Source organism: Talpa europaea, assembly GCF_964194135.1.
Source record: "Talpa europaea genome assembly, chromosome: 10".
NCBI lineage: Eukaryota > Metazoa > Chordata > Mammalia > Eulipotyphla > Talpidae > Talpa > Talpa europaea.
The window spans coordinates 29191759-29217247 of record NC_140077.1 but is presented as its reverse complement, the minus strand read 5'-3'; the positions used below and the strand labels follow the sequence as shown (position 1 = coordinate 29217247).

Here is a 25489-nt window from a genome sequence, read left to right as displayed (position 1 = left end):
GTTGCCCTTCCTGTCTTAAATATTTAAAAATCAAAAAGTAAATTATTACTAAAAGATTAATAAACTGCTAAAAGCTATATAAAAAGCAATAAAAAACAGAATGCTTAATGTATACTTTAACCATTAGGAAACTTGGCTTCCCTTTGGGCAAATACTGGTAAAGCCATAATTTTTTCCTAATTTACTTTTAAAGGCATTTGAGAAACATGATAATTCTAAAACAAAAATAAAAGAGAGCTTGAAGTGAAAGAAATTGGATGGGGAATCAAGAAACAAAGGTCTTATTCCTAGTTCTCCAAATTATTCTGTGTAGCTTCAGGCAAGTCATTTACAACCTTCAATTCTACTCATTTCCTACTGACAGCAAGGGAATCTAGAATGTCTCAATAGAGAATTCCTTAGAAAGCAAGTGCTTTGCATATAAATAATGTTTTTACCTGAATTTATTAGAGATCAAAAAATGTCTTTCAGAGAGGAGACACAGGGCCTTTTCTAAGAACTACTTGTAAGAGACAACAGCAAAGAGACAAGAGCAAAAAGAACATACCTTCAGGTTTTGGGGTCTTGTTAACTTGTTGAGAAGTGCAGTTTGAATCAGCTCCCAGCGGCTCCCTGCAGTTCGCTCACCATTCTTTAAGAAAAACAAAAAACATATGAAGTAATGATGTTAAGTCCTTTTGTGTCATAGAATCAGCAAACAAGTCTTTCAAAGACAAAAAGGACATCAATATAGTTCTTCCCCCACTCCCAATAATTTAAGATAGCAAGTTTATTCCACTGAAATACTAACCATATGGGTAATACTAACCATATGGGAAGCTATCAAGCTTCCTTTGGTCTTTAATGACAATGATTGATTTCCAAATGTTGAACCAGCCTTGCATCCCTGAGATGAAGCCTACTTGATAATAATGGTGGGTGTTTTCTGTTAATATATTGCTGGGGGCCTTCCCAGTGGCGTAGGGATTAAGTCTCAGCACAATCACTGTTGAAACCTGAGTTCAATTCCCAGCCATGGAGCTAACCCACATAAGGCACAGCAGACCTCTCCTGTTTTGCCCACTGCTTCCCTTAACAGTGTATTTCAGTAAATCTACTTGTTCTGCTCCCCACTCTGTCTCTAGTGAATCCTCTCACCCCTGCCCCGCACCTCTGGCCTACACCCTAGTTTTTCAACAAAATAAATATTTAAATATATATATTTATATATACACACACATACATTGCTGTATTTGGTTTGCTAGGATTTTGAGGATTTCTGCATCTCACATTCATCAGGGATATCGCATTATAATTTTCTTTTTCTTTGGACTGTCTTTGGATTTCTGCATCTATATTCATTAGGAATATTGGTGTATAATTTTCTTTTCTTTTTTTCTGGACTCTCTTTGGTTTTGGGATTAGGGTAAGTGTTGGCCTCATAGAATGTGTTGGTTGGGAGTTTGCCACTCTGATTTTTTTTTTTTTTTTTGAAGAATTTGAGGATAAATATTAGATCCTCTTGAACATCTGGTAGATTTTACTGGGGAAGCTGTCTGATCCTGGGCTTTTGTTCTTAGGGAGACTTTTCATTACACCTTCAATTTCTATCCTGTGACTATACTGTTTAAGCTGTCTATTTCATCCTGATTCAGTCTTGGAAGGTTGTATGAATCTAAAAATTTGTCTATTTCTTCTGGATTTTGACCAATTTGTTTGTTGAGACATTTGTTGTAGGTTCTTATAATCCTGTGAATTTCTGCAGCATCTGTTGTAATTTTGCCTAAGTCATTTCTGATATTATTTATTAGGGTTTTCTCTCTTCTTCATAAACCTAGCTCCTAAAGTTTCCTAATTTTTCCTATATCTTCTTGTTTCCTCTTTTTTCTAATTGAGTGAGTGTACATTTGGGTCTTCTGTTTCTGAAATTCTCTCTTTTGCAAATTCTATTTAAAATGCTTTCAATATTTGTCATCATTGGGCCTCCCCGGTGGCGCAGCGGTTGAGCGCTGGGTTGCGAAGCTGCCGGCGACCTCTGCGGCGCCGGTTCGATCCCCGGCTGCTCCCCGGCCACCGGAGGAGGGTTCCACATGGCGCGCAGACCTCTCCTGCCGCCCGCTGCTCCCCTCAGCAGTGCCTTCGGTCCTTCTGCCTGTTCTGCTCCCCGCTCTGGCTCTGGTGAATTCTCTCACCCTCCCACGCTTCTAACTGTACCCAGTGCATGTATAAACAAAGAAACAAACAAATAAATAAATAAAACATGCCTCTATAAAAAATAAATAAATAAAATTTAAAAAAAAATATCTGTCATCATTTCATTCAGGGTCTATTTTGTATTCTTTTAATCTTTTCAATCTCTGTGTTGAAGAAATCTCTTTGTTTCTCGATCTCCTTTCTAAGATTTTGCACCTGCCTGTCTGCCTTTGACTGACCTTCCAGTAGCTCTTTTAGCATTTTTAATATTGTTATATTGAAGTCTTTGTCTGAGAGGTCCTCTATTTCTGTATCCTTTATGTTTATCCCAGAACTTGTGTTCTTCTCATTTTGTTCTTCCATTTTGGGTCCAGGTGGTCCTTGCTTCCTAGACATGTGTGTGCTTATTTTCTTTTTATTTATTTTTGTAGTTGGAGTGCTAGCAGGTTAGCTTTGTATGGTTTCTCTTCTTAGTTTACTTTGGCATGAGGTGGAGCAGTAGGGCAGTTTGGGGCTTAAATACTCATCTCCATCTGAAGAGTGAAAATGGTCACCTTCCCCTCCTCTCCTTTCTTTCCATGGCAAGTTCTGTTCGGTGCTTTAGTTGTCTTAACTTCTGACCCAACTCCCTGCTACTCCTTTCTACACAGGTCATAATCTATGAAGGCTGAGCCTCATGGTGAGGGGAACTAGCTCTAGTTCATAAGGCTCATGCTATAGGACTCAGTTGGGTTTGATAGTCATGTGGTGCCCAAGCAGAATATGTAACCTGTTGACCTAATATTTATGCTACTCAAACTTTTCAAAAAAAAAAAAAAAAAAAACTGAAGAGGCGGAGAGCTCTCCAACACATCCTATGAGGCCTACACTACCTTGATCCCAAAAACAAACAAGGGAAAACTACAGGTTGATATCTTGATAAACATAGATGCAAAATATCCTTATCCAAATTCTAGAAAACCAAATACAATAATATGTTAAGAGTAGAGTATCATTCATGATGATCAAGTAGTTTTCATCCCAGGGATGCAAGGCTGTTTCAACAATGCAAATCAATCAAGATCATTCACAAAATCAACAAAAAGGGAGAAAAAAAAAAAAACATAGGATCATTTCAATAGACATTAAAAAAACATTCAACAAAATTCTATATCCATTTATGAAAAAAACTAAGTAAAACAGGAACTGGACTTATATGAACATAATAAAAGCCATATACAACAACTACACAACCAACATCATACTCAGTGGTGAAAACTGAAAACATATCTCATAGATTAGGAAAAGTTAAGGTGTCCAATTTTACTATTACTGTTCAACATAGTGTTGAAAGTCTTAGCTGAAGCACACAGGTAAGAAAAAAAACATAAAATGAATCCAAATTGAAAAAGAAGATGTGAAGCTATCACTTTTCATAGATGACACAATTATATAAACAGAAAACCCAAAGGACTGTACAAAAAATGTACTAGAAATAACAAATTAATACAGTAAAGTGGTAGGACACAAAATCAATACACAAAAATCGGTTCATATCTATATGTAAATAATGAATTAGAAGAAGGGGATTTTTTTTTAAATCCCATTTACAATTTATTACAATAATGTATGCATGTCATACAAGTCATTGCAATAATGTATATGATGTATTTCATTATAATACCTGTAAGTAAACTAACAAAGGAGATGAAGGTCTTATATACTGAAAACTATAAGACTGTGCTAAAGAAAACAAAAGAAGAAACCAAGAAATGGAAAAACATCCCATGTTTACTGACTGGAAGAAACATTGTTAGAATGTTTTAACAAAACACTGTTAACATATTACCTAAAAGCAATTTACAGATTCAACAGAAAACCTTTCAAAATCCCATGACTTCTTTTCCAGGAAATAGAACAAATAATCTTAACACTTGTATGGAACCACAAAGGCCCCTAATAGCCAAAACAATCTCAAGAGAAAAACAGAGGTACCAAACTGCATGACTTTCAAACTCTACTACACAGCAACTGTAATTAAAACAGTATGGTGTTGGAACATAACCCCAAAATTACAGAGATCTGTAAATAACTGATAAAGAAAAATTTGAAAAAAAAAAAAAAAAACTCATATAAGGATCTTAAAACAATAACCAAAAAGAGTTCATCCTGTCCTTCTATGCTTTGACAAAGATGTGATATGTACTATTCCTGATTATTTATTGTCCATAAGATAGAATTAATCTTATATAAAATAGAATTAATCTAACTATAAGAACACTGAGAAGACCAATCCTATGCCCAAAATGGAGAAGAAAAGCAGACAGCTGAATACTAGCAATGTCTTACTCAACATCCAATCCTTTTTTGTTTTAATTGATTTACCACTTGTTTACAACATTATGTAAGTTTTAGGAGGACAGCTTCATAAATATGGTCTTACTTCATCTTCCACAGGGTACAAGTTTTGCTCTGAACAAGGCATCTTTACATGCTTGTTGTCCCACAAATCCTTAAAATGTGTTGGAAAAGGTTTAGGAACTTCTCCTGCTCGCAAAAGATCTACCTGTAATAGAGATAAACAAGAAAACTGTAAGTACATAATAAAAAGGGTGTATCTTCCACATAACAATCCAAAGAAAGCAGCCAAAGCATGCAGCTCTCCTTCCCACTGATGACTATGGAGGTGTTTCTTTTCACAAACTTTTCCTTTGCAAAGCAGCAGCAGCAGATTTCCTGCCTACCTGTGACTATGTAGGTAACTCTCTTTTTCTTTCTCCTTTCCCTAATAAACCTGTCCTTTTAAAATGTAAAAAAAAAAAAGAATAAGTTTAGAAAGGGGGTGGAGCAACATGGCAGCGAGGAGACGCTGCGAGTAAAATCTCCCATTAAAAAAAGTTAATAGGGAGGAAAAGCAGCAGGTCCCAGTGAGAACTGGAACAGGGAAGATAAACTGACGACTCCAGCAAACTACCCGAAGAAGAAAGTGGCCATAAAAGAGGACCAGAAGGGAGGAAAGCGCAGAACCCTGCTCCCCTCCCCCGCCCACAGAGTCGGCACTCTCCGACCAGCAGAGAGGAGGAAAAAAACAAACCAAAACGACCAACAAGAACAAACTACGCAGCAAGCGGGACTGTGAGTGGAAAGGAACTATTGCAGCCACCACACCCCGTGAACAGGAGCTGTGGAGAACCCTGTAGGATTCGCCGCAGCGGTGAGCGAACGGCTCCCGGCTCCCGGCTCCATTAGAGAACAAAGAGATTCTGGAGACCTGCACACAGCCCCGGGCCGGCCGGTAAGCTTGCGCGGAAAAGCGGCGCGCTTGGCATGCTTGAAAAGCAAACGCGGATCGGGATCGCGGCTGCCCAGGTCCCCGCGCCTGCGACCTAGGCTTGTGGGGAGACACGCGGAGGCCCTCACTGGGGTGAAAGTCCCTCACTGAGTAAGCAGGAACCAGGCGCCCAGGCACGGGAGCAGGGTGCAAAAGGCGCCATTCCCGCGCCACTGAACTGGGCTACAGCCCGCGTCCTGGACCTGAGGGCTTTGGAACTGAGACCCGGGGCACAAAATTCGGGGCGTGGGTTCTCCACGATGGTGGGGCACAAGGCAGACACAGCACCCCAAAGCCGTTGAGGTTTACCCTACCATTCCCGATCTGTTCCCTGTCCGACGGGGGGGGGGAGGGGCGGGGGGGGCAAAAAACAGCCCCCCAAGGACAATAGGAGAGCTCTCTGGCGCCACCTAGCGACCAGAAAAAAAAAGTCACTAACACCCCATAGAACAGGAAATTTCTTAAGACTGCTTGAAAAGGGCAGAAGGCTCCCGGAGGAGACAGTGGCCAGCTGGGAAGTTAGCCCACGCCAGGCCCCTTCCAACCAGAAGTCTGAGCCCACAGAGGAAACAGGCACCCACGGCCGGGGCAGACCGGGCGCACAGAAGAGTGTGCCTGAGACCGGAAGCGCAGGGACTGGGTCCCGAGTCGCCATTTTAGAACAGGGACATTTCTTCAGTAAAGAATGCCTGAAACCAGCAGAAAGCTCCCTCAGAAGCCAGAGATGGCTCCTGGAGGAGCCAGAGGGGAGCGGAGAAGTTCACCCAAGATGCCGGCCAGTCCGAGCAACACAGTGTCCCAATGCATATGACAAATTAGAAAACAGACAGTAGGGAGTAGAAGAACCACATGCAACCTAACAACTCCTCAGGAAAAAAGCACACCACAAAAAGAAAACCACCCTCCAGATTACAACGACAGTAACTTGGAAGAACTTCTGAGACTTCCAGAAAGAGAATTTAAAATTGCTGTGATTAAAAAACTGACAGAAGTCATAAAGGAAAACAATGATATGAGAAAAATAATCAACGATCAGAAGAATGAAATTGAGTCCGTAAAGAGGGAAGCAAAAGAAACACAGGAGATCAAAGAATTAATGGAGGAACTAAAGAACTCTGGGAAAAGCAATGAAAGCAGAATAGATGAAATGGAAGAACGAATAAGTACTCTTGAAGACACAGAAATAAAAAGAACCAAAACAGAAAAGGAAAGAGAAGTACAAAGGAAAAAGAACGAAGAAAGACTTCGGGAACTATCTGACTCCATGAGGAAAGGAAATATAAGAGTTATAGGAATTCCAGAAGGAGAGGAGAGAGATGTAGGAACAGAGAAAATATTCCAGGAGATAATTGAAGAGAACTTCCCAAATGTGAAGAAGGAGCTGAAAATTGATATACAAGAAGCAAGAAGAACACCAAACTTCCACGATGAAAGGAAAAATACAGTAAGACACATAATAGTAAAGCTCCCAAGAATCCAGGACAAGGAAAAAATAATGAAGCTGGCAAGAGGGAAGAAACAGATAACATTCAAAGGAAAACCAATCAGGCTGACATCGGACTTCTCTGAAGAAACACTACGGGCAAGGAGAGAGTGGAGGGACATAGTCAACAGACTCCAAGAAAACAGATGCCAACCAAGAATAATCTATCCCGCAAAGCTCTCCTTCCTCTATGAAGAAAGAATAAGGACCTTCCCAGACAAACAGAAACTCTGGAATTTCATTAAGACTAAACCCCCACTCCAAAAATACTACAAGGAATCCTAAAGCCAGAACGTCAGAGGGACGAATAACAACGAAAGAAGGCCAAAAAAAAAAAAAAAAGTTATTAAAAGAACAAATAAATAAAATCAAAGGAAAGACAAATACAATGGCAAATACAGATGCTAACATATCAATATTAACTCTAAATGTAAATGGACTAAACTCTTCAATAAAAAGACACAGAGTTGCAGCCTGGATTAAGAAACAAAACCCAACCTTTTGCTGTCTCCAGGAAACACATTTAGCTACAAAAGATAAAAATAGGCTCAAAGTTAAAGGATGGAAAACAATCCTACAAGCAAATGGACCAAAAAAGAAAGCAGGAACAGCTATACTTATATCAGATAAAACAGACTTCAAACTCAAAAAAATAAAAAGAGACCCCAATGGTCATTACATTATGATCAAGGGGACAATATTTCAAGAAGAAATAACACTCATTAACATATACTCACCAAACGAAGGAGCACCAAAATATATCAGACAACTGTTGTCCTCTCTGAAAACAGACATCAGAGAAAACACATACGTAGTGGGAGACTTCAACACACCACTATCAACAATGGATAGATCAACAAGACAAAAAATAAGTAAAGAAACTAAAGCTCTAAATAAGGACCTAGAGCATTTGGGCTTAACAGACATCTATAGAACAATAAACCCCAAAAAAACGGAGTACACATTTTCCTCAAGTGCATACGGATCATTCTCCAGGATCGATCACATACTGGGGCACAAGACAAACATCAACAGATACACAAAGATTGAAATCATACCAACCATCTTTTCTGACCATGAAGGCATCAAACTAGAAATAAACCATAAAAGGAAGGCAAGGAACTTTCCTACCTCATGGAGATTAAAAACCACACTACTGGAAGACCACTGGACTAATGAGGAGATCAAAGAAGAAATTAAAAAATTATTTGAATTAAAGACATCTTTACAGACACATCACCCAAAGCAGTGATAGTGAAGACAAAGATAAACAGCTGGGACTACATCAAATTAAAGAGCTTCCGCACAGCAAGAGAGACAATAACAAAAACAAAGAGAAACCCCACCAACTGGGAGAACATTTTTGCACCCAATACTAATGATAAAGGACTGATCACAAAAATCTGCAAAGAGCTGATGAGACTCAGCAACAACAAAGAAAATAATCCAGTCAAAAAATGGGCAGAAGAGCTAAAAAGAAACTTCTCTGAAGAGGAAATGCAAATGGCCAACAGACATATGAAAAAATGTTCAACATCACTTGTAATCAGGGAAATGCAAATCAAAACTACCATGAGATACCATCTCACACCAGTGAGAATGGCACATATTAAAAAAACTAGCAACAACAAATGTTGGCGAGGGTGTGGAGAAAAAGGAACTCTTCTGCACTGTTGGTGGGAGTGCAAACTGGTCCAACCACTATGGAGAGCTGTGTGGAGATTTCTGGACCTACTAAACATAGAGCTTCCATATGATCCAGCAATTCCACTCCTAGGTATTTACCCAAAGGACACAGAAACATCAATTCCAAAGAGCACCTGCACCCCTATGTTTATAGCAGCACTGTTTACAATAGCTAAGCTTTGGAAACAACCCAAATGCCCAAAAATAGATGACTGGATCAAGAAGATGTGGTACATATACACCATGGAATATTACTCAGCATTCAAAAAAGATAAACACATGCAATTTGCAGCAACATGGATGGCGCTGGAAGAGATCATGCTCAGCGAAATAAGCCAAAAAGAAAAAGAAAAATACCGGATGGTCTCACTCATGGCAGGAATCTAGAAAACTTAAATAAGGGACCAGGAAAATGAATATAAGAAAGTGAAAATCAAAATCAACAAAAACTATGAACCAGAGACATTTTTTGGGGGGTGGGGGGCGGGAGGGGAAGGATTGGGGTCAGAATGGGGCGTTTGCAATTGTATGGGGGAATATAAAAATAAAATTTATTATTTAAAAAAAAAAATTCTTTGAATTGAATGACAAGGAGGACACCAATATCCTAAATGTATGGGATGCAGCAAAAGCAGTAATAAGAGGAAAATATATAGCAATAGAAGCTCACATCAAGAAACAAGAAAGAACACAAAGAAACAACCTAATCTCGAAGCTCAAAGATCTAGAAAAAGAAAAACAAAAATACCCCAAAACCAGTAGAAGAAAAGAAATAATAAAAACCAAAGCAGAAATAAATGAAATTGAAACTAAAAATACAATCCAAAAGATCAATGAAACCAAGAGCTGGTTCTTTGAAAAAATCAATAAAATAGACAAACCCCTAGCCAGGCTCACAAAGGAAAAAAGGGAGAAAACACAAATAAACAGGATCACAAATGAAAGAGGAGAAATCACAACGGACACAGCAGAAATCAAAAGAATAATCAGTAACTACTATGAACAGTTATATGGAAACAAGTTTAACAATCTAGAGGAGATGGACAAATTCCTACAACTCTACAATCACCCAAAGCTAGATAAAGAAGAAATAGAACACCTAAACAGACCAATTACAAGCAGCGAAATTGAAATGGTAATCAAAAACCTCCCCAAAAACAAAAGCCCAGGACCTGATGGATTTACAAATGAATTCTACCAAACATTCAGAGACGAATTAGTGCCTATCCTTCACAAACTCTTCCAAAAAATTGAGAAGGAAGGGACAATACCAAACACGTTCTATGAAGCCAATATTACACTAATACCAAAACCGAACAAGGACAACACAAAAAAGGAAAACTACAGGCCAATCTCCCTAATGAACACTGATGCAAAAATCCTCAATAAAATTTTAGCTATCAGAATCCAACAATGTATCCATAAGATAATTCACCACGACCAAGTAGGATTCATTCCAGGGACACAAGGATGGTTTAACATCCGAAAATCAATCAACGTTATCCAACACATCAACAAAAAGAAATATAAAAACCATATGATAATATCAATCGATGCTGAGAAAGCTTTCGACAAAGTGCAACACCCATTCATGATAAATGCCCTTGAAATTCTTGGGATACAAGGAACAAACCTCAACATCATAAAGGCCATCTATGACAAGCCAAGAGCCAGTATCATTCTTAATGGTGAAAAGCTGAAAGCAATTCCATTAAGATCTGGAACAAGACAAGGATGTGCACTCTCACCACTGCTTTTCAATATAATACTGGAAGTCCTAGCCAGAGCAATAAGACAAGAGAAAGACATACAAGGAATCCAAATAGGAAAAGAAGAAGTCAAACTATCACTATTTGCAGATGATATGATAATATACGTAGAGAACCCCAAAAACTCCACAGAAAAACTAATTCAACTCATCAATCAGTTCACTAAAGTGGCAGGATACAAAATCAACACGCAAAAGTCAGTAGCTTTCCTATACACAAACAATAAATCTGAAGAAGAAGAAATCAAAAAAACCATCCCTTTTATTATTGAAACAAAAAAAATCAAATATTTGGGAATAAATCTAACAAAAGAGGTAAAGGACCTATACAAAGAAAACTATAAAACACTGTTAAAAGAAATAGAAGAAGACACAAAGAAATGGAAAGACATCCCCTGCTCATGGATTGGAAGAATAAGCATTATTAAAATGGCCATCCTACCAAAAGCAATATACAGATTCAATGCTATTCCAATCAAAATTTCAATGTCATTCTTCAAAGAAATAGAACAATTATTGATGAAATTCATATGGAATCACAAAAAACCCCGAATAGCCAAAGCTCTCCTGAAAAAAAAAGAAGGGAATGGAGGCATCACACTCCCAGACTTCAAACTATACTACAAAGCCATAATCATCAAAACTGCATGGTATTGGAATAAGAACAGACATACAGACCAATGGAATCGAATAGAAAATCCAGAAATAAACCCACAGATCTATGGTCAACTAATCTTTGACAAAGGAGCAAAGACTATGCATTGGAGCAAAGAAAGTTTGTTCAATAAATGGTGCTGGGAAAACTGGGTCGCTACATGCAAAAGAATGAAGCTTGACCACTACCTCACACCATACACAAAAATCAACTCATAATGGATTAAAGAACTAGACATAAGACCTGAAACCATAAAATATATAGAAGGAAATATAGGCAAAACACTACGTGATTTGCACATCAAAGACATCTTTACAGACACATCACCCAAAGCAGTGATAGTGAAGGCAAAGATAAACAGCTGGGACTACATCAAATTAAAGAGCTTCTGCACTTGGGCCTCCCTGGTGGCGCAGTGGTTGAGCGCTGGGTTGCGAAGCTGCCGGCGACCTCAGCGGCGCCGGTTCGATCCCCAGCTGCTCCCCGGCTACCGGAGGAGGGTTCCACATGGCGCGCAGACCTCGCCTGCCGCCCGCTGCTCCCCTCAGCAGTGTACTTTGGTCCTTCTGCCTGCTCTGGCTCTGGTGAATTCTCTCACCCTCCCACGCTTCTGACTGTACCCAGTGCATGTATAAACAAAGAAACAAACAAACAAATAAATAAATAAATAAACATGCCTCTATAAAAAATAAATAAATAAAATTTTAAAAATAAATAAATAAATAAAGAGCTTCTGCACAGCAAAAGAGACAATAACAAAAACAAAGAGAAACCCCACCAACTGGGAGAACATTTTTGCACCCAACACTAATGATAAAGGACTGATCACAAAAATCTGCAAAGAGCTGATGAGACTCAACAACAACAAAGAAAATAATCCAGTTAAAAAATGGGCAGAAGAGCTAAAAAGAAACTTCTCTAAAGAGGAAATGCAAATGGCCAACAGGCATATGAAAAAATGTTCAACATCACTTGTAATCAGGGAAATGCAAATCAAAACTACCATGAGATACCATCTTACACCAGTGAGAATGGCACATATTAAAAAAACTAGCAACAACAAATGTTGGTGAGGGTGTGGAGAAAAAGGAACTCTTCTGCACTGTTGGTGGGAGTGCAAACTGGTCCAACCACTATGGAGAGCTGTGTGGAGATTTCTGGACCTACTAAACATAGAGCTTCCATATGATCCAGCAATTCCACTCCTAGGTATCTACCCAACGGTCACAGAAACTTCAATTCCAATGAACACCTGCACCCCTATGTTTATAGCAGCACTGTTTACAATAGCTAAGCTTTGGAAACAACCCAAATGCCCAAAAATAGATGACTGGATCAAGAAGATGTGGTACATATACACCATGGAATATTACTCAGCATTCAAAAAAGATAAACACATGCAATTTGCAGCAACATGGATGGCGCTGGAAGGGATCATGCTCAGCAAAATAAGCCAGAAAGAAAAAGAAAAATACCGGATGGTCTCACTCATAGCAGGAATCTAGAAAACTTAAATAAGGGACCAGGAAAATGAATAACTATAAGAAAGTGAAAATCAGAATCAACAAAAAACTATGAAACAGAGACACTTTGGGGGGGGGGCGGGAGGGGAGGGATTGGGATCAGAAAGGGGGGGTTGCAACTGTATGGGGAATATAAAAATAAAATTTATTATTTAAAAAAATAGATTAAGTTTAAAAAAAATGTAAAAAAAAAAAAGGAAGAAAGAGAAGAAAAATGCTATAAAATACAGCAAATGCTATAAAATACAGCCCAGCTCCTAGCTAAGAAATCTCAGATGTCTTCTTCATCTAGTCCCACTCCCTAATTTAATCAGTCTTCAGTTCACCATGTCCTGTACATTCTACCTGTATCCCAGCTAGACCCATGATCTTTATTATTGCTTACCTCAATTTCTGCCAAGAGTCTTTTACCCCTTCCTAACTCCAACTACTACCAGACACATTCATGCCCCATAAAATCCTGTCCCTACTTGGGAATAACATTATCTTTCTAAAGTATTCATAGGAGTCTCATCATATGATGGTTCCCTCCTCTGCCTACACTGATTCCAAATGATGTTTAACAACCTATCTTACACTAAACTATCTGATTAAACATCCCTTCTGATGCAACGCTCAGCTCAATTTTCATTTCCTCTAAGGAGTTTTCAGAAACTTTTTAATATTCAGTTAGTTTATTCCCTCTTGTTTTATTAGATCATTATCATATGTTACCATCAAGCATACATTTTCTTTTTCCCACTAAACTCTAAACTTCTTGAGACTAATAACTACATTAACTATGAATATTTATATAAGAGTTAGGGATGTGAAAGTTTACATCAATCTAATATTTATATAAGGTTTCTCTCTCACACAATATTATGAAAATTCTATTCACACACCTAAATAGTTATTATGTATATTTTACCAAAAAAGAGACTTGTTTTAGAAATGCTATATTTCAGATACCTGTGGGACAGTGATGGAGATGTCTAAAAGAATCTGAAGTTCAGAAAAGAAGGCAATACTGGAGAACAATTTGAGGATACTGAACCATATGCAACTTAAATTTTAGGGACTAATCCCATAGTGAGAGCTTAGTAATACTGTCAATTAATTAGTAAGTGGCCCTAAAAATACTGAAAAAGTCAATTTTCTCATCAGCTGACAATGATTCATCTTACAGATTTATTAAGTACTATATGAAGTAAGTTAATATTACATTCCTCCATCTGTAGACTTCTTAGTACTTTACATATGCAGGACAGGATTTTTGTATGAAAATCTATTTTTCACACTAAAAAGTATCATAATAAATCAAGCAACTTCTCTTTATAAGAGGTAAAACCTACCCGAATAGTTACTGTGTGATTAGCAGATGGTCTCAAGAGAGGCAGCCGAATTCCACACCGAGGCATTCTTCTCATTTCTTCAATAGGAGTTCCAAGCCATTTCTTATCTGGAGAAAGGTGAGGTGGAACGTATTTAGGGATCTTCCTTTCTGTTCTTTGATGTTTGATTTCACATTGTTCTTTTCTAAGGTCAAAAAAAAAAAAAATCACTACTTATATTCCTTTGTATACACAAATACAAAACTTACCCAGAATCTTATTAAACTTTTCCTTTCCTACTTGGTATTTGCAATTAAAAGAAAAACTTAACAAAGCTTATAGTAAAACCCAAGAGCCTGTTTTTAGTAGTCTGTGGAAGGTATCTCTAAACACATGTAAATCACCATCTGAAAAAAAGGACCATATTTTACCCAATTATTGTCCTTTGCAGATATTGCATTTTTACCAATTAAAAGTTTTTTGGCACTTCTATTTTGAACAAGTATAACACAATTTTTCCAACAGCATGTGCTCATTTCATGTCTCTGTGTCACAAAATTTCAAATCTTTTCCTTATATTATATGTATCATGGTGATCTGTGAAGCAGTGATCTTTGATGTTACTATTCTAATTATTTTGGGACACCATTAACTGCACCAGTAAAAGACAGTGACTTAACTGATAAATGATATGTGTGTTCTGTCTGTTCCACTAACTGTTTGCACCCCCATCTCGCTCCCTCTCTTCAGGCCCCCCTATTCTAAGACATGACAATAATAAAATTATGTCAGTTCATAACCCCACAATGGCTTCTAATTGTTCAAGTGAAAGGAAGACTCACATCTCTTACTTTAAATCAGAAGCTAGAAATGATTAAGCTTCGTGAGGAGGAATGCATGTCAAAAGCTAAAACAGGCCAAAAGGTAGGCCTCTTGCACTAAACAGCCAAGTTGTGAAAAAAAAAATGAAAAGTTCTTGAAGAAAATTAAAAGTGTTACTCCAGCAAACATACAAAAGATAAGAAAGGGAAACAGACTTATTATTGATACGGAGAAAGTATGCTCTGAATAAACATCAAACCAGCCACAATAATCCCTTAAGCCAAAACCTAATATAGAGCAAGGCCTTCAACTCTTGATAATTCTATCAAGATTAAAAAAGGTGAGGAAAATAATAAAGAAAACTTTGACACTAGTAGAGGTTGATTCATGGGATTTAAGAAGCCTTCCTCATATACAAAAGTACAAGATAAAGTAGCAGGTGCTGATATAGAAACTGCAGTAAGTTATGCAGAAGATCTAGTTGAGATAACTGATGAAGGTGACTATAATGAACAATAAACTTTCACTGTATACAGCCTTCTATTGGAAGAAGCTGCCATCTAGGACTTTCATAGCTAAAGATGAGAAGTCAATGCCATGGTTTAAAGTGTCAAATGAGGGCCTCCCCAGTGGCGCAGAGGTTGAGCGCTGGGTTGCGAAGCTGCCCGCAGCCTCTGCAGCGCCGGTTCAATCCCCGGCTGCTCCCCGGCCACTGGAGGAGGGTCCCACATGGCGCGCAGACCTCTCCTGCAGCCCGCTGCTCCCCTCAGCAGTGTACTTCGGTCCTTCTGCCTGCTCTGCTCCCCACTCTGGCTGTGGTGAATTCTCTCACCCTCCCGCACTTCTGACTGTACCCAGTGCTTGTATAATTAAGTAAATGAATGGATAAATAAATAAATAAATCTTTAAAAAATAATAATAAAGTGTCAAATGACAGACTCTTATGTTAGGGCTAATGTAGCCAGTGGATTTAAGTTGAAGACAATGTTCATTTATCATTCCAAAAATCCTAGGTTCCTTAAGAATTAGAGTAAACTTACTCTGCCTGTGATCTATAAATGGAACAGAGAAGTTTGGATGACAGCATATCTGTTTATATCATGGTTTACTGAATATTTGAAGTCCACCACTAACACCTAAGAAAAAAAGATTCCTTTCAAAATATTACTTATCATTGATAATCAACATGGTTACCCAAGAGCTCTGATGAGATGTACCAGGAGATTAATGTTGCTTTGATGCCTGCTAATACATTGTCTGTTCTGTTGCCCATGAATGAAGGAGTAGTTTCAACTTTCAAGTTTTGTTATTTAAGAAATACATTTTGGGGCCTCCCCGGTGGCGCAGCAGTTGAGCGCTGGGTTGCGAAACTGCGCGCGGCCTCTGCGATGCCAGTTCAATCCCCGGCTGCTCCCCGGCCACCGGAGGAGGGTCCCACATGGCGCGCAGACCTCTCCTGCCGCCCGCTGCTCCCCTCAGCAGTGTACTTCGGTCCTTCTGCCTGCTCTGCTCCCCGCTCTGGCTCTGGTGAGTTCTCTCACCCTCCCGCGCTTCTGACTGTACCCAGTGCATGTATAAACAAAACAAACAAATAAATAAGTAAAAACATGCCTCTATAAAAAAAAAAAAAAAAAAGAAATACATTTTGTAAGACTATAGTTGCCGTAATGATTCCTCTGATGTGTCTAGATAAAGTAAACTAAAAATTCTGTGTATTCATAATTCCAGATGTTTTTAAGAACATGCATGATCCATGGGAAGAGGCCAAAATATTAACATGAGTTTGGAAGAAGTTGATTCCAGCCCTCATGCATGACTTTGAGGGGGTGAAAAACTTCAGTGGAGGAAATAACTGCAGATGTGGTAGAAATAGCAAAGAAAACTAGAATTAGAAGTGGAACCAGAGGATATGGCTGAATTGCTGATGTCATGATAAAACTTAGAGGGATGAGAAGTTCTTATGGATCAGCAAAGAAAGCAGTTATCTTAAGATGGAATCTATTCCTGGTGAAAATGCTATAAATATTGTTGAAATGACAACAAAAAATTTAGAATATAACATAGATTTAGTTGATAAAACAGCAGCAGGGTTTGAGAGGAATGACTCCAATTTTAAAAGTTCTACTATGGGTAAAATGCTATTCAAACAGCAAAGCAAGCTACAGAGAAATATTTCATAAAAGTAAACCAATGTGGCAAACTTCACTGTGTCTCATTTGAAGAAATTGCCACCACCGCCCCAATTTTCAACAACCATCACCCTGATCAGTCAACAGCCAACAGCATCAAGGCAAGATCCACCAGCAAAAGGATCACAACTGAAGGCGCAGGTGATGGCTATCATTTTTTAGAAATAAAGTAATTTTGAATTAAGTTACATAAATTGTTCTTTAAGACATAATGCTATGCACACTCATAAACTACAATATAGTGTAAACATAAGTTTTATATGTGCTGGGAAACAAAAATGCATGTGTCTTGTTTTATTGTGATATTTGCTTTGTTGCAGTGGTCTAGACCAAAACCTACAATATCTCCAAGGTGTGTCTGTATAAGGTACTTCTCAGATCTCTAGACAGTTAATTTCCAATGAAGCAAACTTATTATGACAGATGTGCTAGAAAACTAAAGATAACAGAAATCAGAGAGAATGGACTTTAAGATTCCATATGGAGGGCCTCCCCGGTGGCGCAGCGGTTGAGCGCTGGGTTGCGAAGCTGCCCGCGGCCGGTTCGATCCCCGGCTGCTCCCCGGCTACCGGAGGAGGGTCCCGTATGGCGCGCAGACCTCTCCTGCCGCCCGCTGCTCCCCTCAGCAGTGTACTTCGGTCCTTCTGCTTGCTCTGCTCCCCGCTCTGGCTCTGGTGAATTCTCTCACCCTCCCGCGCTTCTGACTGTACCCAGTGCATGTATAAACAAAACAAACAAACAAACCAGCAAACAAATAAATAAAGCATGCCTCTATAAAAAAAAAAAATTAAAAAAAAATATATATAAAAAAAAAGATTCCATATGGAATAACTATAATCAGACTATGATTTAAATCCCAGCATTATCACTCATTTATGTAATTTCAGTGAATTCACTAAGCTAAATCTCGGTTTTCTCATTTGTGAAATGATTACAATATCACTAACCATCCATCAGAGCCTTAGAGAAAATGCAGGACACAATGGTGTAGGAAAATGGCTAAATAAACACTAGTCACTATCAACCTGCTTTTGGGTTCTGATAATTCCCATAAACTTCAGAAAGAAGTTTATGAAACTAAAAATTTGATTAACAATATTAACTTACTCCTTATTTTCTGTTTCTAATCTTTTTAGAGTTTAAAATTTTGAGTCTAGGTTTTAATTTAGCATAAATACTTCGTAAGAGACACAACTATTTCTGTGCTTCAGTGTAAAACATAACTTTGTTAAACTCTCTTACAAAATTATAAAACTTATTACACTATTGGAGAGAATTCCTGATAGAAAAAAATTACCTTTTGTCCTCTACTTTGGGTATTCTCATGAAATGATCTGTGATTTTAGAATCCTTTTTCCCATGTTGTTTGGAAATTCTGCATTCTACATTCAGACTTGAAGTACTTCCAGGCAGTCTGGCATTTAAATCATTTATACCAGTTCGACTCTCTCCTCCTTCAAATTGGAAATGTAATCTAATTTCACTTCCCTTAGCAGAAGATCGTTTCCTCAATTCATTGTCAGTTTCTCTTGCTTGGAATCTCAAAGATTTATTTGCTGTCTGGGAAGAATTGTTATCTTCTTGTTCATCAAAACCTGGACTTGTCTCTTCATCTGCTTCTGAGTCCTGACAACTATTTTTGGAATTATCTACATCCATTGGTGACTCGGGTTCACTTTCTTTCTCAAAAGGAGGAGAATTTCCTGTATTACTTTCTTGTCTACTCAATTTGTTGGCATTTTTCAGTCCAGTACCAACATCATCAGACCCAATGTCTGACAAAGGACTCTCTGGCACCACATCTGTCTCTTCCGGCTGACAATCTGCACAGTCTTCAACAAGATGGCAAGGCTTGCTGCATTTCTGGTGACTTCTGGTTTCTCTGGCCTGTTCATCTTCCGTAGCCTGCTTTGCATTAGCAAGCTTTACAGGTATCAAAAACTGTTGATTATCTCTGCTTTCTTCACTGTCTGTGTCACTGTGCTCATCATTTTGGGGTGACTGATCAACATTAGCATTACTGAACTGCTCTGGTACCAGAGTTACTACTGGAGGTTCACTTTCCAAAAGCTGTTCTGTATGTTTCTCTTCATTTTGCCACTTACACATAGCTGCAGTCTGATGCTGGTTCAAATACTGTGTACCTTTTTCAACTGGTGATTTATCAAGACTTAGCTGAGAAACATTTTCTAATTTTTCCATGTTATGTTGATAAAAGTTATCTTTTTGTACAGAACTCATCATAGATTCTACTCTTGTATTGTTGTTTTCTTTACCATGCAAACTATAAGAGAATAAAAAGAACTAATGATATAATAGAAAGAGAACTTATGATACCAAAAAAAAAAAAAAATCATACAACCACACTTTCATATTGACACAGCGATAATTAAATTACTTGTGGTTACCTGAGTATATAGCATGCTTTTTCATAACTCTATGTCTTTGCACACCTACCTAAAATGCCCTTTCCCCAAGTGTATGCCTGGTAAACACCTGCCCTCCCTATAAGTATTAATCTTCACTTACCTCCTATGCAAATTTTCCTACAAAGGTAAAGCTGATTGATATATCAATCTATATGATGTAATAACATCATTTCACCTTGTTTGCACCTTTACTGCTGCATCTATCTATCTCATTATGTAATAATCTAATTTTTTGTGACTATTATTACATATGATACTATAAGTATCTTAAAGACAGAAACAACTCCTCTTTCATCTCTCTATCTCAAATAACAAGGCAGTCCCTGACACATAGGAGCCTCTGAAAAATTATTATTTATAAACTGAAAGAATGAATTAATGTAGATAAAGAAAAATAGGAAAGTAAGAATACAAAACAGCATGAAGCAAGATAAAACATCCATATATCATGCTATTAATTTCTCTATAAGGGCATATCTCTATACCTTTCTGACTCAGTTGTCTTGATTCCTTTAGTGTCCATCCAACTGGTAATAGTCTTTTGTTTGAAAACTGTAAAAGAAAACAAAAACAAACCCAAAAACATTAATGAAGATGCACATGTACCTTCAAAGAGAAAATAGCTATAGCAGCATATACATGAATGTAGGTTCTGTGGGTTAAACATATTATCACTCCAACACTCAAGCAATATAACAGGAATATAAATAAGAACACATTTGGAATATAGTAAGAAGTGAATGGTCCCTAAGAGTCAGTATGGCCTAAAAATGGACGAGAGTACAGGTTCTAGAATCAGACCATCTGGATTTGAATCCTGGCTCTCCAACGGAATTCCTAAGTGATTTTCTGAAGGGTCATTTCTCTATCTCATGCAAATATAAACAAAAATTAACAGTACCTTTCCTGTGACTATTATGAGATTTAAATTAAATAATAATCCATGCAAATTCTCTAAAGCCCTGCCTAGTATAAGCCCAGTAAATATGAGTTCTTAATTATGTTTTAGTATTAAAAGAGAACCTAATAAAGAAATAAGGTATTTTCCAGGAAAGGACTACTTTAGGCAAATGAGTGGAATAATCTGATAAGTGGTATTTAAATAATGCCTTGAAAAATAAACATGTAATTACATAAAGGGAAACAATAAGCAAATGTACCAGTGGCAAGGAAATACAAAGAATTTTAAAAGAATGCAACAGAAGATATAGTTAAAGGAATCTAGTACCACATCACAGAGGTTATTGAATAACCTTGAGTAACAAAAAATGTCAAGTCACACTCAAGAGTTGTGATTCCAGAATGTAGGCACCTTAAATCATACACATATTCTTATTTACCTATGTCTCCTCAAACACTGTAATAGGAGCAAAACAGTTGCTGTCCCAAATACATGCAAATCAATAGTTTATTTATGACTGTATTTAACTGCCATATAATTTAAAAATCTGATTATCATTTTTCATAATTTCTCTCACAAAAAAGTAATTACATATTTGATAATTCTTGTTAAACAACACTACTCTAGCGATTTTATACCATTACTACTTATAAAACAAATTGGTTTTCAGAGAAAAAGTTAGCTTAGTCAGAACTACTTCATTCTTAGATGTTTTCTACAGTTCCATCTTATCCATTTCATATCAAATACAGCAAATATCAAAAATCCTCAGATTACAAACCAGCAAATGAACAAAAAAGAATTATTTTTTAATCAGTACAGAATTTAAAACACTTTTTCCATAAGTGTAAGGATTAAATGGTATGCAATAATTAGGTTCCTATAAAACACATGGAGTATGGTGGCAAGTCTATAGAATCTATAAGCTGTTTAAATCATTTCATAGGGCCTCCCCGGTGGCGCGGCGGTTGAGCGCTGGGTTGCGAAGCTGCCCGCGGCCTCTGCAGCGCCGGTTCGATCCCCGGCTGCTCCCCGGCCACCGGAGGAGGGTCCCACATGGCGCGCAGACCTCTCCTGCCGCCCGCTGCTCCCCTCAGCAGTGTACTTCGGTCCTTCTGCCTGCTCTGCTCCCCTCTCTGGCTCTGGTGAATTCTCTCGCCCTCCCGCGCTTCTGACTGTACCCAGTGCTTGTATAAATAAATAAATAAAAATCTTTATTAAAAAAAATAAAATATCTGTACTAATTTGTACATTAAATAGTAACATTATAAAAAATAAAATATGTTCTAAATCATTTCATAGAAGACTACAAAGAGTTTCCTAACAGTTGAAGAAGAAAGGTCTCTCCTACAGCTCTGACAATGTATTCTCTGTCCAGCTTCAGGCTTCCTACTATATTTTCTAAAGCCCGAGAAAGGGATGAAAGAGGAGAAGCAAAAAGGAGAGGAATTGATAAATACTTCCTGCTAAAAAATATTCCTCTTGGACTTCCCCGGTGGCGCAGCGGTTTAGTGCTGCGTTGCGAAGCTGCCCGCAGCCTCTGTGGCGCCAGTTCAATCCCCAGCTGCTCCCCGGCCACCGGAGGAGGATCCCACATGGTGCACAGACCTCTCCTGGGGCTGCTGTTCCCCTTTGTTCCCCTCAGCGGTGTACTTTGGTCCTTCTGCCTGCTCTGCTCCCGGCTCTGACTCTGGTGAATTCTCTCACCCTCCCGCGCTTCTGACTGTACCCAGTGCTTGTATAAATGAAAAAAATCAATCAATCAATCAATCAATAAATAAATCTTTAAAAAAATATATTCCTTGGTCTTTCTGGGGGCCTTAGAGAAAAGGTGACCTAATTCTCTTACCAACACCATTAATTCAGGCTTTTAAAGATTTCCTTCACATCACAAGATGCTCAGTGTTTACCCCTTGTTCCTGAAATAAGCATAAAATGATGATTACCAATTTTACTAGTACTTCACCTTTTTGAGCCTATTTCCTTGCTTATAAAGTAGGGTTCACAGTATCTACTTCCAACGGTTATGCAGCTCAATGGGAGAAGATATTAAGTCTCCTATCTCACAAAACAGAAACTCAACAACAGTATTCTCTCCTAAGATCAATAGTTCTACTTAATTTTGATGTTACATCATTTACATATAACCTTATCAGTAGTATCACTCAGTAAGGAACAAATCATTCAATTAGGCACTACAGATATAGGCAAAAGGCACAAAATGCAGTAAATTTCACCTGTACTTCAAAGGAAAATCTCACCTCCAGAAGAAAATCTTTTTCTTCCAACAGTAAGATAAAGTGTGTGAAGGATGTGGTGAGATCAAAGCGCAATGGGCAACTGGAGTTTTGCGATGAGGAAAATGGTCTGAAGATGTATTTGATAGCCCAGTTACTGAAAGAACAGTAAAGGAGATGGGTGACAAGCCAGCCCCAGTCTCCCACTGTCTACCACTGACCTATGCAGGGACCATCTTTGGAGTGTGGAGAGAAATTCTAGGCAGTTAAAACAGGCGGAAAGGGGAGCAACTCTAGCACCACAAATGGATAAACCATACCCTGCCAGAAATTCCCCATCAGGATGTAACTATCATGCTAAGTTTTGCCTATTTGCAGATTTTCAAATTGCAATCAATTTAATAAATATGCCCAGGAAAATAAATACAAATTTTAAAGTAAATACCTTTCCCTGTTTCTCCTAGGATAACTATACATAAAAATTTAAATACCAAGTTCCCAAAAAATGCTCCAAAATTTGAACAATACTTGACACAAATTTGAACATTTTAATTTGTGTCCTGTGCCAGGTATACAGAAAACATTTACACATATGAAGTACAGCCCATTATTAATTGAGTTCCTCTTCTGCATAAAATCAGAAAATACAACCAGTGAGGACATACAAGGGTATCATTTTATGAAACATTTGTTTCCTTTATAAATCTTGCATTTTTACCAGGTTAAATATATTTCTTGTCATGTATCAGGTGAAATTTGTACTGTGCATTGCGGTCAGAAAATCCAAAGTCCACTGTCTAAAGCCATCTTTTCTAAAATATTACTCAAATGGTATTCCCCTGATTACAAGCTTTATAGTGGCTCTCCATTCACCACAGAATGAAGTCCAAAGTCCTTAAAATGGCACTTCAGTTTACCCATAAGCCCTTATCCCACTTCCCAGCCAAAGCTGATATGTCTGTCATTCTGTGTTCTTGTCTACCAACTTTTGCACACTCCATTGCTTTTGAGAATACAATTCTTTCCTCCCTTAATTTATACAACAAATCCTCCTCATCTTTCAATATTTACTTTAGCTTTGCTCCCCACTGTCTCTAACTCCTGAGAAAATTAAGTGTACTATTCACCAGTGGCCTGCTTGTCCTCTCCCTGGCCTCTGACCCTACAGTTGTTTTTGAAATGTTCTTTTCCCTGCATGACACAAAAGCCAGACTTTCTTCCTACCTGTGGCTGCTTCTGCTTCTCTTCGTCTACTCTTAAATACTGGGGTTCCTTAAATTTCTTTATTAAGTTAGCTTTATTTTCTCAACAAGTTGATTTACTCTACTCTCTCCCTCTTTTTAAAAAGATTTATTTATTCACGCATACAAGACCTGGGTACAGGCCAGACGTGCGGGAGGGTGACAGGACCCACCAGAGACAGAGTGGGGAACAGAACAGGCAGAATGGCTGAATACGCTGCTGAGGGAAGCAGCAGGCGAGACAGGAGAGGTCTGCCACGCCATGTGGGTATCTCCCCCTACTGGGATCAAACCCACGCTGCAGAGGATGCGAACAGCTTCACAGTGCTGCACTCAACCCCCTGCACCACCAGGGAGGCCGTTTATTCTCATAGCATCATTTATCATGTTTATGCCAAGAACTCACAAATCTTTATCTCAAACACAGACATATATCTTATGAGGTACAAACCCAAGTACCCATTTCTCCTGAATCAATCCACTTCTCTTCCCTACTGCCCACCACAGGTATAAGACATCATCATCTCCCACCTAAACGAACTCCTGAACTAGACTTGGATCTCCACTTCTGCTCCCTTTCAATCTATTCTCCATTTTCCACACACCACCCACAGAAATCTTGCAATAAAAAAGCAAGATATACATATACGTGTACATAAATAGATCTTAATCTATATATATCTGACAAGTCACTCTCCAGTGGAAAATTCTTTAATGGTTTCTCATTGCCCTTAGAGATAAACGTCCAAAACCCTTAGCATTATATGTCCCAATATGATCTGATCTTTGCTTACCTCTCTGCATCCCCACCTCTGATTGCTCCCCCTGTTGACAGTTATCATAAGCTGCACTCCAGAAATACCTTCTTATATCCTCTTCATCTAGTATCTCTTTCCTCCTCATTCTCCAGCTCTCAGAATAAGCATCTCAGTTTCTGGAGAATTATCTTTGATCCCACAGACTGGGTTAGGTACTCCTGATTCATAAGGTAAAGATATGTCTATGACCTATGAGAATATCTATTTCCCTATATTATGTTGACTTCTATAATTGTCTCTCCTGATAGATTTTAGAGTCTGAAGTCAAGTGGCCAGGTTACTCTTGGTCAACACTGTATGCCAGAGACAAGTATAATGCCAATTAAGACGAATAGCTCTGCACTCTCCGCCCCAGAATCTGATCTAAGAGACATTGTGACCTCCTTTGTAGCTTTCCTTACATCTATAGGTCAAAGCCTCACATATACAATTAGCCCTCCGATAATTTCCCAGGAAAGCGAACAGTGGAGTATTACGCGATTCCCCGCCCTGTGAGTAACTGCTCATCAGGGTTTCTGTCACCATGAACGTAACAGGGAACATGCGGCCATACTACTCCACTAGTAGACCTGGTCGCTCAAAAAGGGAACCTCATCGTAGTGCTGCACACAAGATCAGACAGAGGTGAGTGGGAATCCCTGGGTCTTCGGAGACCAAGAAAAGGTTTCGTCCGAGGTGAAGTACAAAGATTTTTATTTCCCCACGTACCAAGCGAGGTGGCGCTGCCTCGGTGCGGTCCCGCCCGCCCCGGGATGCAGCCTGCTGAGGACCGTGGGACCCTGAACTGCACGGGAGCGTCCTTGGGGTCGAGGACGCGCCTCTGCCTGCCGGGGAAGCTCCGGGAGTCCGAGGCGGCAGGCGAAGTCGCAGCGGCGCCCCAGCGGGGTCGCTTGGTGCAGGGCTCACAGCCGGGGCCCGCACTCATGCTGAGACCCGCAGCGC

At 38.7% G+C, this 25489-nt stretch overlaps 1 protein-coding gene across 1 annotated transcript in view; it reads right to left on the bottom strand.

Annotated features, from left to right (window-relative positions):
* PARG (poly(ADP-ribose) glycohydrolase) overlaps positions 1-25472 on the bottom strand; it is a gene marked incomplete at both ends in the record, with an annotated part of 115078 nt that extends 89606 nt beyond the window's left edge. The window contains 6 exons of the mRNA XM_084244816.1: positions 548-631; positions 4595-4717; positions 13932-14115; positions 18219-19205; positions 19836-19902; positions 25256-25472. Coding sequence (XP_084100942.1) covers positions 548-631; positions 4595-4717; positions 13932-14115; positions 18219-19205; positions 19836-19902; positions 25256-25472 — 1662 coding nt within the window. The remainder of the gene's footprint in view (positions 1-547; positions 632-4594; positions 4718-13931; positions 14116-18218; positions 19206-19835; positions 19903-25255) is intronic.
* Positions 25473-25489: the final 17 nt, after the last annotated feature.